This window comes from Dreissena polymorpha, chromosome 3, assembly GCF_020536995.1.
Source record: "Dreissena polymorpha isolate Duluth1 chromosome 3, UMN_Dpol_1.0, whole genome shotgun sequence".
NCBI lineage: Eukaryota > Metazoa > Mollusca > Bivalvia > Myida > Dreissenidae > Dreissena > Dreissena polymorpha.
In genome coordinates this window covers 41,901,138-41,919,009 of record NC_068357.1, presented here as the reverse complement: position 1 = coordinate 41,919,009, position 17,872 = coordinate 41,901,138, and the positions used below count along the sequence as shown (strand labels likewise).

Sequence of the window (17,872 nt, the reverse complement as noted above, 5' to 3'; positions counted from 1 at the left end):
ATGAGCATTTTTTTTCTTTTGTCTCTAGGCTTTCAAATGTCATCAGCCGCAAGATGCAAAAATGCTTCTGCAGGGAGCAAAAAATTAAACATCATTTATTGTCAGGTCTACATAAATATGATAATTCAAATGGAATGTTACTTAAAAAATATCCAATAATAATAAACATGTAAATCCTATGTTATTACTTATGATATCAATCATTCTAAAGAGAACCACCAATATAGGATTAAACTCTTTTCCAAACGACACATTTTGGACTGTCCCAAATTTAAAGAAATTGCAGACGACCATTAAAATTATAATGGAATATGAAGAAATAGCTTTGGAAGGGTAGAAAGCATTGTGATAAAAGGAGAAATTGTTCAATATGAGCAATTCCTCGTTTGTTCACAATGATTTCTAGAGTTGTCATCACCAAACCCGTAAAATCCCGTTATCGTGTGGTAATAGCTTAAACAAAGAATAACCAAAGTTGTAAAACAAAAACCCTTTTAACTAAATGGTGTATTTATATTATTATTATCTACTGATGGCATTTTGCACTCGGCAGGAGATGACTTAAAAATTATACTGAGACAAAAGAAAAATTGCTTTTGCAACTTACTTATAATGTCAAACATGAGCAATGTATTATTTTGTCAAAATGTTGATGTATTCCTTATTTCCCAAAAAGTTAAATCTTGTTATTGTTATGTAATGGGTCAAACAAATGACAATATTATTCACATTCTGGACAACAGAACTTTCTGTTTACTTTTGTGTAATACTTCCATTTTGTTAAACTAGATAACCCACAACACCGTCGATGGTACCACTTGTTACATATATCACAAGCTATCCATTCTTCATTTTCAGTGTAGGCTTTACCACATTTGTAACATGACTCCTCTTCCTCCTCCTCCCTTTCCTCATCACCATCATCATTCTCTGGCGGTTTCTCAGTTTTTTCCTGACTTGCAGCTCTTTTAGTCTTTTTCACTGCTGTTTGTGTTTTTAAAGACTTCTTTTTACAAGACACTCCAGATGAACCTGGCTGTTCTGAAGAAGCCAACGCGCCTAGAAAAGTATGATTTGAATGTGTTGATGATGATCTTTTTTTTGAAGACACTCCAGATGTGCCGGGCTGTTCTGTAGTAGTAATAGAAATAGGGTTGAGACTTTTGGTTTGTTTGAAATGTGTATTGTGAGCGGTCTTTTTTTCTGAAACTTGGATTTGTTTACGGTGTTCCATTTTCTTACGAGTGTTGCAGGACTCCATAAAATCCCTTGAAAACTGCTTCAATAGTATTGAGGATACCTTGTATATGCACTCTCTGTAAAGTGTTCTGATGTTGTCATTTGAAGCTGGGTTTGCATTATTTCCACTACACATTTTATAAAAGCTTGCAAAAAACTGGTTATTTTCTTCAAGGGTCTTAATTACATGATCATGAAGACTATTTCCATGTTTGACCAAGTTTTTTGAACTTAGTTCATTCAATGATGCTGTTACAATACTTTCAAAACAGTGGTAACATTGGTCAGAGATATTTGTCAGACCTCTATTAATATTCTGTTTTCTTGAGGTTTCTGATAGACTTCCTGGATCTTCAGTTACAGCAATCAAATGGTGCTCACTAACTGTCATCTTCTCTAGGAACTCCACCATTACTGACGCTGTGTTAAATTTACTAACGCCCAATGCACTGGTTTTGTACATATTCGATTTAACTTGGCACATATAGTTGTATTTGAGCTTGGCAACAGCATAACCACCTATATATCTGATTTTACCTCTGGCTGTTGCATCAAATCCATCTGTAGCTCGTGATGTCATTTTCTGGTTATCTATATATGATAACTGTGCAGCTTTATCTGATAGAAGCAACTGACGAACAGTAGTGCAGAGTTTAAAAATTGCAGAATACAATGCAGGTTTTGTTCCTTTGGAGGAGAGCAGAATTAATGGAAGACACTCACTTTCATACTCTGCTGATGTCATATGACTTTGCCACAGTTTATAAAAAGCAGTTAACTGACACTGTGGAACTGGACTCTCTCTACCTGGTTCGGAAATCACAGTTTGGGCATAAAACTTCATGCAACGGTCATACTGTTGGTTTAAGAAGCATCTAACAATTTGTTCATTAGCCATAAAACTTGCAAATATTTCATTCACCATAGACTGTTGTTCAGTAACGGGACATGTGTAACTAAGTTCATTTATTTGTTCCTCTAAGTCAAAGGTGTCTGGAAGAACAACAGCTGTGTGTTCTGCCAAGGAAGAACCAATATTTGCCAAGAGCTCGTCAAACACTGGATCGTCCATGTCATCTTCCGTGTCTAAAATGCCTGTTGCATGTTGCACTGGGCTAGGATTGCTCTGTTGCATCTCAGGATATAAACTGAAAGAGCAAATTAAATATTTGACACATCTCACACAAAAATCATTTAAAGATATAATCCTAAATGTGTCTTTTAATCCATTATCATACAATAATGTGATTTTACGTGTTTGTTTTCGACAACTCTTAGAAGTCGTTGAGGTAATAAAAGAAATTGCTCATGTTGAGCAATTTCTCCGTTTTACAACGATGACTTCTACCCTAACAAATCAATGTCTTAATACTCTCTTACAATTTAATTTGTCATCTCGAAATTATAATGTGAAAAAGAGAAATTGCTCAAGATAAGTAAATTCTCCTTATCTCACAATGATTTCTACCCTACCAAAACAATTTCTTCATATCCTATTACATTTGTAATTGTCATGTGTAACTTCTTTCAATTTGGGACTTAAACAAATATTGATTGGTATTGAGTTAAAAAACCTGTAGTTTTGCAAATCTTGCAAAGTTTTCGTTTTATTCAATAATCACTAAACCTTGCAAGAGGTACAAGCATTTTTTATTTGCATAAATAATATAAATAATATTCATTAGGTTTATATTTTTCATATTAAAATGAATTTCATATAAATCTGATGAATATTATTTTGTGTATGTTCCTTTTGTGTATAAATTTTTATCCTGTTAATCACTAGTATTAAACATTAACCGTTTTCCACTTAGAAGCAAAGTGAATAGGCTATGTGCAAACAGCATAAAACCAGAACAGCCTGCAAGTAACTCGCAGTCTGTTCAGGTTTTATGCTGTTTGCTGCTCATCAGTATCTAAGGGTTGGAAATGGAGCCGTTAAAACTTGAATCTAGCTAGTAAGAAAGGTTTTTATTTAAATTTCACTTTCTAAGGGACTACAAACACATCAAAATACATATCTAAGTGGTAAGGGGTTAATACTATCTGATACAGAGAAGTCTGTAAATAACTTACAAATAATCAGTAACCGTATATAGTATTCAATATTTTGATCATTAAATAAAAGCTGATTTTAGTAATTGTATTATTTAAATCCATAAATTGTTATTGCAATTATGGTGTGTAATTTAATTTAACCTTCTAAGTTGATTGTGCACATTTTCCCTGTACATGTTTCTAGAGCTTATATGTTTACATCTGACTGATAACTAGGTCAACCCTCAGCAGATTGAACAGCTGTTATCATGCATATAGAGGTCATAATCTTTATAATTTTCCCACGCACTTATGTAAACAATGTCTAGACTACTATGATGGAAAGTGTATGCAAGAATTTTCAATTGTTGTTATAGGTAAAAGTATAGTATTTTAGTAAAAATATATTACTTTATTTAAGAAGGTTTGTCCTAATGATATCTTGGATGAGTTCGAAATTGGTTCCGGTTGGTTGAAAAACATTGCCGACAAGGGGGCGGGGCATTTTTCCTCATAAAATCTCTTTATAGTTTGTTTATGGGTTTGACACATACTGCTGCTGATGCTGCATTTATGTTCTTTTTCTTTTAAACTGACAGTAGAATCATTTAACCATTTAAACATCAATTAAAAAGATGTTATTCCATTACCAAACAGTTAACCAGTAACGACATTTTACAAGTTTGTTGCAGACGACTTAAGAAATCGTTATGATGAAAGGATAATTTTTTCAAGATGAGCAATTCCTTCATTTATAACAGGGATTTCTACCCTACCAAATCTACTTCTTTATATTACAATTGTATTTGTCATCTGCATCCACGTTCAATTTGGGCCAGTCTAAAATGTGTTGTTTGGTAACGGGTTAAACCTTTTGCGTGTTTCCAGTAATTTAACTTGTCAACTGCATCCTCTTTAAAGAAATTGTTTATAAACACATTATTATTTTTTTTCAGGCTTACACTAAACCTCAAGTTGGGCAATGAGCAAGAGTTCATATCAGCTGAGGTTCTCTTCAACACCTATACCATAGACACAACATTGGAAAGGAAAAATGACATAAACTATCTCACGTTCTGTCAGATTCTTCAAAAAGTATTTAAAGTAGACTCCAAAAGAAAAGTTATAAACAAACAGAAACAGACTGTATACAACCTGCAGTGGAAACCCCAAGACAAATCCAGTAATGAGAAAGTTTTCGATCACTTGGCGTTAACAAATTTGCTACATAACCTGCATTGCCATGTACATGTCATGCCATGCACATCTGTGAAAGTGAAAATTCCTACCGGCTGGATATGCAATGGAAATGAAGTTGAGAAAGTGGTAGTTTTCAGAAGTGATATGACATTCAATGTGCATATAAGAGGACAAGAGATTGATCTGGAGTCTAATTATATTGCCGGCACTTACTGTCTAACCTGCGAAGGTATTAAGGAAGTATTGGAACAAGTTAATTGCATCCAGCTATGTCAAGGCATTACTATTAAGAAACATAATTACATACCCCACTCAAACATTCAACAGGAACTGCTTACCAAACAAGGGGATGAAAACATTAACCATAACATTGTGCGATCTAAATTATGCAAACAGTTTGCCATATTGAATAACAGACAAATCCCAAAATGCACAACATGTCAGCGACTTACTATCAAATATCCAGAGAATACGCCAAAACCTTCGGTAGTTGATACACTTAGGAATTTAGTGCCAACAGCTAGTGATGCTACTTTGACCTTCTTAGCTTCACAGGTAAACAATGCACAAAACAAATGCAGCAATCAAAACAGATGGGACAGCACAACTATAAATGAATGTCTGCAACTTTTCACTAGAAGTCCAGAAGGATATAAAAGCCTAAGGAAATCTGAAGTGCTGCTTCTTCCAAGTCCCTCACTTCTTTTACTTTACAAAAACAGCATACAACAAAGTCCAGGGTTTCATGAAAACATCTTCAGGTGGATGTATGAGGAAGCAAACAGGATGGATATTCCAACAGAGGGTCGTATTGGAGGGATTCTCCTTGACGAGATGACCATTCAAGAGAAAATTGAAATTGTTAGACAAGGGGACAGCTTGTCCATGATTGGTTTTGTAGACCTTGGAGTTGAAAGCCAAGCTGTTGACTCATTGAAATCTGGAACTTGTACGAAAAAACTAGGAACTCACATTTTACAAATGATGTTCATGGGGCTGTCTGGATTTAGATTTCCATTTGCTTATTTTGTAAGCCATTCACTGTCTGCAAGCCATCTGTATATATTGTTCTGGGAGGCAATGAACAAACTGCAAGATTTTGGTTTCAGTGTGAAATATGTCTGCATGGATGGCGCTGTTAACAATCGATCATTCATGCACATTCATTTTCCTGATAAGCAACCTGCAAACCACAACATGACATCAAAATGTCCAAGTGATCCATCGCAACATATTATATTCTTAATGGATCCATCTCACACTTTCAAGAAAATCAGAAACAACGTTATCAAGAGTGGAAATTCAACTGGTCATACCAGGCTTCTTCTTCTTCCATCTGGAGCAACAATTCAATGGTCAATGTGGATTAATGCATATAAATGGGACTGTCAAAACCCAATACAAACTCACTATAAACTTACAAATGAACACATTTATCCCAGTAATACTTCAAAAATGAGAAACAAGCTTGCAGAGGATGTGCTGGACTCTGAAATGCTTAATCTTATGCTTGCATACAAGGACAGTTTGGGAGAAAAAGGCAGTGAGTTAGATGGTGCCATAGAATTCCTCAAAAACACATCTAAGTTGATAAGTGTATATAGAGATAAACGCCCTGTACATTTGTTAGAAGACCAAAGGCTAAAGGACCTCAAAGAAATACAGGCATGGTTCAATGACTGGAAAACCCATTCCTATGGCAGCAAAGTCAAACCTGGAAAAGGTAGTGAAAAAATGTCTGAGCAGTGCATGGAGGACCTACAGTCAACAATAATTGGTTTCTTACAGCTATGTTGTACCATATCCCATGAAATCAGTGGTTGGTCAGTAGTACCAGCAATGATCAACTCCGATCCCATCGAGAACCACTTCTGTCAACAACGTGGCAAATTCAACGGATTAAATACAAATCCTACAGCTCTTCAATATCAGCGGAATGCAAATAGTGTAATAATCGGACAATCGGCATTATCTAAGAAAAGTAACACTGGGGGAATAAGCTCAAAATGTCAAAACTTCAAACATTCTATAAAGCAGTTGGATTCAACAAACAGTCGCAAGAGAAGAGTTAGTGAACAAAGCCAAAGTACACAGCCCTTAAAAGTGATCAGAATGTGATTGAATTTTGGTTTTAGACCAGTTTTAACATTGTTTCAGTCATATAATGGCGGTCGGTGTATTTTCTCACCAGTACTGCACAATATTCTGCAAAATAGATACTGTTTAATACTCACCAATCTACCAAATTCCGACAGCATGAACAGTCATCAATAAATGGACTGCCTTCTTGGGCTACAAAATCAGTGACAGCTTGTGTTTGTGGTATCACAGCATCCTGGGAGAAGTTCACGATTCTCAAACCTTCTATAGACCTGGCACGACCAATTGCCACACCCAACTGACCAGACTGGAATATATGCTGGCAGTTTACTTCAACCCTGGAAAAAACAATGATGAAACACATGACATGTAAGTTATTATGTTAAAGTGTGTGTTGCTATTATGGTACTCTAAACAGGTGTTCATTTCATGTTCATAAATATGGCCCCATTTCCCTTCTGAGAAAGCATACATGTATTACTCTCCCATACATTTGACAATTGAACAAACATGATCAAATTTTTCCCTCATAATGGCCTCAACAACATTCCCCTAACACAAAAAACAAATGAGTTGATATTCTTAAAAAATAACATATAAACTGTCTGATCTGGATCTATTTAATTGTGCAGAGGCATCAAAAGTGGTATCTCTCAGAGAAAGGCTTAAATTTTTATTTTGTAATCTTGGAAATAAAATTACCTGTCTAGTGACATGCCCTGGGATTTGTGAATTGTCATGCCATAGCTGAGCTTCAGTGGAAACTGGTATCTCTCACAAATGTTATGTCCAGTAGTCGGGTCAAAAACTGAAGAGTATAAACATATAAAACATGTCAAAGATTAAATTTTCTCCAAGGCATTTTCAATTTTTTTTTCAGTAGGTGGCTACAACAGTGTATACCCTAAAAAGAGAGATATTATATACAGGTGTTCTCTTTGATCTGGATCTTCACTGGTTGCAATAGTACATTAAGTATCATTTTGCTGCAAACAGTGGTAAAACAAATATTTTGGGTGTCTTTTAACCCTTTACCGCATAGATACGTATGTTCACACATTTGAAGTCATTTAGAAAGTAAATTTAATTAAAGACCTTTCTTACTATATTCAAGTTTAAAAGCTTCATTTCCAACCCTTAGATACTGATGAGCAGCAAAAAGCATAAAACCTGAACAGACTGCGAGTTACTCGCAGGCTGTTCTGGTTTTATGCTGGTTGCAAAAGCCATTTGCACTTCTGAGTGGGAAAGGGTAAAATCAGCTAAAGTAATAAATATTATATCTAAAAGTTTTCCAAAGCTTCTGATTATAAGTTATACAATTTAATTCTTTTTTCCACTGAAAATTACTTTCTAATTTACTTCTTTCCATTTCCTTTAATTGTCAAAGTAATTATTTTCTTAATGTGAGAGGCCAGGACTCTTCCATTAAAAAAAAAACCTAATCTGTGTCTACCTTAAATGCAAAGTAAATTTTGGCATTTTTTTTTATATAATGCAAACAGTGAAAATGTACTCCTTAAGTGAAATAAGCTCACATGCAAGCATGCATTTTATGCTAAATAAAACATACTTGTGAAAGCACATCGAAGGATAGTGGCCACTTCATGTAACATAGGGAAGAAAACATGGACAGCATCCTCTCTGATGTCTCGAACCTCACCCTGCAGCCCATTCATAAGTCTGTCAGACAGATTCTTTAGAAGCATTACCCTGCAACCGATCTGTAAACAAGTATTAATAACATTCTAATGAATTTATAGACGAGTCATTTTTTTCAAAACCTACTACAGAACCACAGGGGCCAGTAACAAAAAATGGGTACTGTATGTAAGAAAAAGATTATCCCTTACAATGCGGGAACCGAGTTTTGAAGGTCTTTGCAAACAGTTTGGATCCAGATGAGACGAAACAGTTTGCTATTCTGATAGTAATTTTTTTTTTAATTCGAAGAAATGCTAATTGTAGAAATTCAGCAGACGACATTTTAGCAGACGATAAATTTCCCAGCATGCAAAGGGTTAAGTACAGTTCCCATTTCTTTTTGACTGGCCTCTGTGTACAGAACCTAATAATCTTAAAACATGAAAAATAATTGGTATTGCTTTCATTTTAAATAAATGAATTTGGAATGGTGCATACCTAGATGAGAAGGCAATTAGGGCAAATAGTTGTGGATACATGTGCACTAGACTTATTGAAACTTGTATGAGGTTTAGAAATTGAGTCCACAGTACATGGCTGCCTCCACTGAACAGCCATTGTCACAAAAGCCTTTACATATAACCATACCCCTCATGCATATTTATTTGCTATTAATATATAATGAATTAAAATGTAATTCTAGTGTACTAAAAAGCACATAATCACCATAAGTTGTATTGTTCACTATAACTTGTTATAGAATATAATATTCATATTTATAATCAAACAGAGTAGGCCTGTGTCTTACAGCTCATGTAGGAGCTCCTTAAGATTGGTCATCTTTGCATGTTAATTGTAAAGGATTATTTGTTCTTTATTTTTTTTATTATTACCTTTAACCATAATGTTGGTGGTACCACCAAAGTGTTCAGGGCTCGTTCATCTCCTTTATCTGTGGATTGGAAGGAATACATTTGGCCGTCAAGGTCCATGATTCGACTTCTGTTGTGAAGGTCCACCAATATGTTGGTGGCATATAGCTTCACCAATTTACCATCCTCTTGTGGCAATTCCCGGGCTAGAGAAGTTATTAGCTTCTGACTGTCATTACTGAGTTGCCCTAAAGATAACTCTCTGATGAGGCTTATGAGAGATTCGTCTCTCTGTCTAAACACAGAATCTAAAAATATGCTGTGTGGTGGCCAAAATTTGCTGGTAAAGGCAAACTCACCCAGGTCCTCATATCTTAAATTTCTTACTGGTGGAAGTTGCAAAAAATCACCAACAACTATTATCTGTATGTTACCAAATGTGTGGCTTGTATCCTTTATTCGCAAAACTGTTTCAAGCATATCAAACATTCTTCTGCTGAACATGGAAATCTCATCAATTATTAAGATATCTGTTGACAAAATTCTGTTTCGTGCAGGTATTAATCTGTCATCAGTTGCCATCATCCCCCTTAATTTTATACCACACATCCTGCCATCCCCAACTCCACACCACTTGTGAATTGTCATGGGCTTCAACACCTGAAAGCGAAAGGTCATTAAATTAATATTGTGATGGTCCCCATGCATTTTTTGTTTCTGTGTGGAGGGAGATGCCCATTTTACGCACTAACAGCTGAAAACTGATGCGATTGTGAAAAAAGGTGAAATTGCTCGTCTTGAGCGATATCCCATTTTGTCACAATTGTTTTGCTGCACTAGCTTCGTAAACATGTTCTTTTTTTAAAAGCGTTGTCTGCTGGTGCTTTAAAATTTGGTCACTCCCAAAATTCTGCATGGGATGGGATGGGAAGGTTTAGGATCCATTTCTTTCCTTTAAATAATAAGTAAAAATTCTGGATTGTGGTTATTAAAAAAGGAGCATCGCTTGAGTTACATGAAATATATTTCTTAGTTAATTCCATGCAAAACAAACCAAGAATAAAATCTAATGACACCATATAATATATTTATATATATTTGAAACAAAATCCTTGTGTTGTATATGTATATTTAAATATAAAAGTTAAAGAAAAAACTGCTTCATCTTCATGAACTTAGTTATTTTAACCAGGTTATTAGATTGACAATGTTGGCTGGCGGGCAGGCGAAACAAGCTTGTCTGCGCCATTACTTTGTTGTTTATTGTCAGATTTTAAAATCATTCGGCACATGTGTTCACCATCATAAGAAAGTGTGTCATGCTAAAGAATTACGTTGATATCTCAAAGGTCAAGGTTACAATTTGAGTTTGAAGGTCAAAAATGGCCATAAATGAGCTTGTCCGGGCCATAACTTTGTCGTTCATTGTCAGATTGTAAAATCATTTCGCACATTTGTTCATTAGACGGTGCGTCACGCGAAAGAATTACGTTGATATTTCCAAGGTCAAGGTCACAATTTGAGTTTGAAGGTCAAAATTGAACTGAAAACCTAGTTTTGTGACATTTTAGTCCCTTGTTTATTTTATTTACTAGAGCTTTCACTAATTTACAACAGATCGTCATGTTTTTTGTTCCATATATATGTACCCTTTCTATACATGTTAAAGAACTTGATGAAATCCCACTTGTCGTTTCTGTTAAATAAGTTAAATTATGTTTTGCAGTCAAATCACAAAATCAACATACCGGTGAGAAATTGCTGCAAGCAACACCTGTCGTGCATGTTAATGCGACCGATTTGCGTGCATTCTCCGCCCATTGCATTATATGGGTTACGAGCGTAGACTTGCCGCACCCAGCCTGACCGCCGATGTAAACATTGTGGCCTGCTTTGACCATTGAGAGGGCCAAATTCTGTTTTGCAGTCCAATACGTCTGCTGTTCCATGGCTGCATCCATTTCCCGCGATATGTCAAAGTTTTTAATCTAACGAAGTACTCAGAAGTGTTCCAAATGAAATCGACCAATAAAAACTCACCGTTTAGGCTGCGTTCGTCTCAGCATTCACTGCGGGATAGCCGACCGGCAAATGGCGTCTTTTGACATTCAGAATTATTGTGTGTGAAAACGAGTTGATTTCTTGGTAAATATTCGGCGACCGAGCAAGTTATTGACGTGGACAGTGTTTTTTGGATGTGTTTTATATGGAGCTATAGACAATTTATCGGGGAATCGCTTATTACGTGCCCAACAGGACTCGTCCAGTGTAAACACAAGTGGACAGGCTTAGCTACATCGACCGAATTTTGGACAATTTCTCGTGTTTGAGGCCATGTGGACACTATAATACTGCGTCGAATCGAATGACACTAGTACCGTTAGAGAGATAATTTATTTTGCTGTAAAACTGTGCAGAGTTTGTGATGATAAACATATGAATTATGTAGTAGTGCCTTGGAATTCATGTCCAGTAGTTGAATTGCGTTGGTGCCCTTTTCCTTTTTCTTACATAAACAATTTTTTTTTTTTTTTTTTTTTTTTTTTACTGGACCCTGTGGTGTAAACAACATGTATCGCATTTGAAACTTGGTCTTGCTTCACGGTGTACGACTGATGCGTGTTTTGCGACCCGTTGACGTGTGGCAAATCGCTTCCCGCACTTGTCACATGTCTCCCTACCCTCCTCTCCATGTGTATGATTTCTGCTAAAATAATCATTCCGTACAAGTATTAAGGGTTATCATACACTGTCGGTCTGTTAAATACGGCAAACGATCGGAGTGGGGTCATGGATGAGATGCCACCAGGAAGTCAGCATTTAATTCTCATTAAGAAACTATAATTCAACTTTTCAGATGACACAATGTACTGGTTAATCACAGGAAATGTTTTGCGAGTGTTTTTTTAGCATAAGGCTGTCATGCAATCAAGCTGACATTAATAATGATTTTGCTTCTACATCCATGCGATTTATATAATTTTCTTGACGTTATGGAACACATGGTATTTTAAACATATTTTTTGTTGTTGTATCCGTACTAGTCGAATAAATGACAACAATCGTCGAAAACATTATATTCAGTAACAGCATTAGACGTTGTGGTAACAAAATTAAATGAATGAATCACTCAAGTGTGCATATCAAAGGGTATGATATAGTTCCAACAAATTGATTGTTATACCTGTGCATCGTTAGCTTGTCCTTATATAAAAACATATTCCCGAAACAGCAGTATGGTGCCTTTCCTCGATGCATGCCGACTGTAGTCGCTTCTGGATTAAAATTCCCTACCACATTCAGAACAAAGCCGAGAAACGATTGTTGTTTCTATATCTGTCTGAAAATAATTGGTTAAACGTTTTGAACACATTTTGCGCATAAACTATTTTATTTGTTTAAACTATACAATAAAACTGACATGGAGCAATTAACGGGAATACGTTTTAATTTTGCCTTACCATGTATAAAACCTTAATAATAATTGGGTTAACGCATAAACGTAATTGGTTTCAGACTTTCAGGCTAAATGACATCACATCTACATGTATATTTTGACGTCATAATGTTATACATCCACAATTATTTACGTGTACTAGGTAAAAACTGATGTAAACGAAGCAGTGTACAAAATAAAAACAGCACAAACCAATTACGTAATAATCCGACGTTACGTAGCAGTAGCTTTACGTTAATGTAACAAATTGACCACCACATTTAAACCGAAAAGTATTTGTTGAGGCATTAATATGTGACGTAAAAATATAAACCCGGTTGCTTAAGCAGTAACCACATACAATAACTATCCAAACGTACAAGCGTTTAAGATAGGTAAAAAATTGCCAAACCATTACTGCACAAAACAAACGATGACGGTACAGTTTATAAACAAAAAATAAAGGCGATTATCAATTTCATTATACAATAGAAGTTAATAAGAAAGAAATTACCAATCGAATATCAACAAGAATATGTGACTTTATTATATATGAGTCATATACTTTTGAAAAGAAAGGAATTCTAAAGTTTTCAGTCGATGATTAATATCTGGCATATTATTAACATTTGAACGAACACGTTTCACAACAGTTTCATATTGCATAATATGACTCTAAAAATAGTGTATTATCTATGTTATCTACTATAAAATAAATACATAATTGGTAGCTGTTTCTTTGTGCTTACGTAAAACGACAATTGTTTAACTTTGTACGCGTCCTTCATGGAGATTCTGTTTTAATATTAAACGGGATCCGTCTTAGATCATGAAAATAAGGGACCCCTTTAAATCATAAATTATTTTAAGCGTGCATACATTTAAAAACGATTTTCAAATGCCCTAAACTAGCCATACGCATAAATAAACATTAACTAAACACTCGAAACAAGATTTTTATTTTGCAATTGCTATATTTTCATCACGAGAGCGAATTTTCCATTGTGAAACCCAGCCAAGATCACAAATTACATGGCGAACAGTCCTCGCTTAAAATTTTTGCACCGAGTAAAGTCGCGTTTTAGATGGATTTTCAACACAAAATGGGTAGAAAACAGCAAAAAATACCTGTTTCGGCACGTTCATCGCCATCTTGATTCCGTTTAGATCATCACGTGATTACCCCCTCTGTAAAAGTGTTACAAAGACGCGGACATGTTTCCCATGTTCTGGTCGTATGCTCAAATAAGCCTATGGGATAAATGAAGTGTATTCATTCTGACTTAGCCGCGGGAAATTTTATTTGAATTATATTGGACAGTTACAAAGGTCAGGTAAGGTGAAAAGCTGGCGTATACAGCTACGCCGAAAAAATGCCCGCGGCTACACTCGAATGAATACACTTCATTTAGTCCATTGACTGATTTGATCATACCACCAGAACATTGGAAACATGACCGCGTCTTTCTAACACTGTTTTACTGCGTGTTCAGCATTAAACAATTTTATCTCTTATGAAAAGGCATGATAGATAGGACAGTTTTACACTCAACTCTTAACATCAATACAGTTTGTGCGTACACCTTTCATTTTCAGAGGATTGCCAGCGCCAGAGCGTTTGTACTTACGGCTTTTTTCTCATATTAAGGAATTACTTCCATATTGCTGTCTGTGTACTAGTATATTTAAGTTCATACATGTATCGTTTTTCCCTATCCTTATATTCGTTTTGACTAAACCATTTTAAATTGTTATCGAAATTGAACATTAAACATGTAAAAGTATAAAGTTTAAAACAAGCCGTCGTTCCAGCAGTGAAAGCGTGGCCTCACTTTAATGCATTGCATTCCTACCGGCAAGGTATCAGGGTCAGTTCGCGACCAGTAAAATAATCGTTATAAAATATAGCCGCTATCGCGTGAACTAGGTGAACTGGATTTTTCTTTAGACCAGACAATATGTTAAATAAAGATATTCAGCGATATAAATATGGTATGTTAATAATAGATTCTTAATGTGTTTTCAACAATGCCATGATACATATAATTTTTTATTTATTTAACAAGAATTATTCCACCATATTTACTAATGTATTAAGCATGAGCGCGATGATTCTCGATACTGTTAATAATGGAATCAAATAGCAATGACCGACACACCACTATTTAAAACAGATTTGTTGAAGAACGCGCGTATTAATATTTAAAATATGTACGGATACTTTGCGTGTGGCCGGTTGACTCATATGTTTAAATTTCACTTCCATTTTTCTTTTGGTTTTCTGTTTTGTATCTATAGATTAATGACCAGCAATATGTAATAATGTAAAATAAGCCGCAATAACTCCGCGTAACATCCCGTACTGCGTGTGATGCAGCTAAGAACTGAATAGAAAAAGACATTCGCTATCTTTGATCTCATGCATTGAACTCTTTACCTTTACCTCTACCTCTTTAACTCCAACCACAATCAACGCCGTATATCTTTTTAAAAAGAAATTTCTTGTTTCAATAATTCCATGACAAGTACTAGTTTTGATTAACCCATTTATGCCCAGTGTCTAGAAAAAAGGCCCTGGCAAACAGCGTAGACCTAGATGAGACGCCGCATGATGCTGTAAGAAATATTCTAAATATAAAAATTTTTATATACTAGACGTCCCTATTTTGGAAATACATTGATCCTATTTAGAAGGATAGGAGAGTCCACTAGGCATAAATGGGTTAATTTAATAAGAATTATTCCACCATAGCGACCAATTTATTAAGCATGAGCGCGATGATCCACGATACTATTAACAATCGAATCAAACAACTATGTCCGAAAAACCACTACCGCATGTCTGTTCGAAGAGCGCGCGTATTAATATTTCAAATATATACGGTTGATTCGTGTATTTACATTTAATTTCCATTCTTCTTGTGTTTTTCTGTTCTATATCTTTAGATATATGGTCAATAATATCTAATAATGCGAAATAAGCCACGGAATCTGGCGCAACGTAATTAATTTTGCATGTGATGCTGCTAAGAACTGCGCAGAAAAAGGCATTTGCTGTCTCATTGATATAACTCTTTATCTTTCATCAACCACAACCACAATCAACGCCGTATATCTTTTGTAAAAGATATTTCTTGTTAGTCTATAAATCACGCCGGTAATGCGAATACTTTGATAACGAATGGCACTTTGATAACAGAGAACAACAATAACAACGCGCGAGAGGTTTCGCATTTATTTTCTGTTGATTGGGTTTTCGGACTAGGAACATTGCCTGTCCGATTAATAGGGGTATTCCACTACGACCCGATTCCCCACGATTTGTCCCGATTTCAAATATTTTGAGGTCGGGTACATTCGTAGCTCAATCGGTGATTGTCCTAATTCATTCGTAGCTAGTCGTGGGCCGGTCGAAAGTGATTCCTGAAACTCGTGAGCTCATGAACAATCGTTGTCAGATTTTAATCGTGTTTACAATTTGGCAAGGACCTCCAAGACTGAATTTAATCGCAGTTGACTCGTAACAGCGTCGTAGTGCGTTGTTGGGCGTCGTAATGGTATCGTAGGTAATTCGGGACTCAATCGGGAAATCGGTGATCACGTGATCTGTCTACGAATCAGCTACGACTTTGTCAAGACTCTCACGAGTTCACCCCGAATGAGTTGCGAGCCCGCTAAGATTATCGCGATTTAGATCAAGACTCTCACGAGTTCACCACGAGTGAGTTGCGAGCCCGCTAAGATTCTCGCGATTTACAGCAATATCAATAGATATTGGCGCCTAATTCATGGGTGCGTTTGGTGAGATCCTAGCTTAGTCGTTAATTACCGATCTGCATCGTTCGTAGTACCGTCGCAGTAGATTCTTACACATCGTCGTGAAGTCGCGACCCTATTCGCAAGACTTCAACCGAACCCCACGATTCGTCGTAACTCAATCGTACCAGTGTCGTAACTGAATCGTACAGTGTCACGAGTCTTCCCGATTCAATAAATGTGATAAATCATGGGCTTGTTTTCGTAGTGGAATAGGGCCATAAGGTATTAGTACTAATGAACATCGTGCAATATCGCGTTATTTCGTACAGATCCGTCACTCCGAACGCTTTCCGACTATGTGCGGAAAACTACGGAATATCGCTATGAAATACTAAATGTAGGCCCCGCAGGCTGTATGAAATCAAAACAAAAATGGCTGACACTGTACGTGACAGGTACGGTCGTTTTAAGAAAAGCGTTTTGCCATCTCTTAAGAGAAAAATCGACGTAAGTGTTATTGTGGATCATAACTATGTGACAGGAAGAAATAGTATAGCACATCGTAATGCGAAGAAAGAAATTCGCGGAAAACGATTTATTATATGAAAAAAGACAATACAATTCCAATGAAATTGAGCATAAAATTGCTGATAAGTCCATTTATCAACTAAATAAAAATACAACAAGTACGCGTTCGCTATTCGACGAGTTGACGCGTGACGTCACATGCACCTGCAAAGTTAAGACTCCGTCCACAGGTTGGCAAAAAGAGTTGCAATGCATATAGGTTACATTACCCCAAACCGGAACTCCTGTTTGCAGGGTTACATGCAGTCACCATGATACAGAGCACACATTGTTCAGTGCATGCTGCCTAGGATTTGTAAAATGCATTGCAAATGATACGTTTGGGTATCAAATTGAAGGATTATTTGTAAGCATTAAGAAAAAAAAGCCATTTTTGTGCTCTATTTTTTCTGTTGATGGTTCCCGGCTTTGAAAGTAGGTCATACTATTTGAACCCAAAATGGCCGCCTCCACAGGTGTCAAAACCGTTGTGCCTATTCTTAGGTGAATATTCGCTTGATCATGGTAAAAAATGATATCGAACTTCAACTATTTTATTTTATATGCACTTTGGGTCATAAGGGGGGTAAATGCTGGAAAATCACACCGAAACCTATTCCGGAGACATATTCTAAGACTACTTAAACACTCGGTATTGTTTTTCAGTGACATTTTGACATTAGTTTGTATCAATCTCAATAATGAAACTAATGCATGTCGTTATTTCATCTGTATTTATTACTATTGTTTACTTTTGGAGCCTTTTACTGTTAAAAATGTCCACCAATTTTGGACCGACACCGCTATCTGCCTTCGTCTTCAACCCCGTCAGGCAGATCTACTCAGAATAACACTACTTTGCCATTTTTTTCTTGTTCGGATATCTTGCTGAGTTCAATTAAAATCAAGTATTCAGCTGAAAACACAAAAATGATAATTATCTTATGCTTTCTTTCCTGGAAGAATGTTGTTGTGATAGACCCTGCGTGAAAAACACCATGAAATCTGTATTTAAGTG

General features: G+C 36.0%; 2 protein-coding genes across 37 annotated transcripts in view; both read right to left on the bottom strand.

The window, feature by feature from the left end:
• LOC127873833 (uncharacterized) overlaps nt 1-17,872 on the bottom strand; it is a 433,898-nt gene that overhangs the window by 160,809 nt on the left and 255,217 nt on the right. The gene's annotated exons all lie outside the window — the stretch shown is intronic.
• LOC127873836 (uncharacterized) lies at nt 682-5,519 on the bottom strand. Its single transcript, XM_052417893.1, has 2 exons — nt 5,449-5,519; nt 682-2,387 (listed from the first exon to the last, which is right to left on the bottom strand). The coding sequence occupies exons 1-2, from the start codon at nt 5,466-5,468 to the stop codon at nt 722-724; spliced, it is 1,686 nt and encodes a 561-aa protein (XP_052273853.1). The 5' UTR covers nt 5,469-5,519; the 3' UTR covers nt 682-721.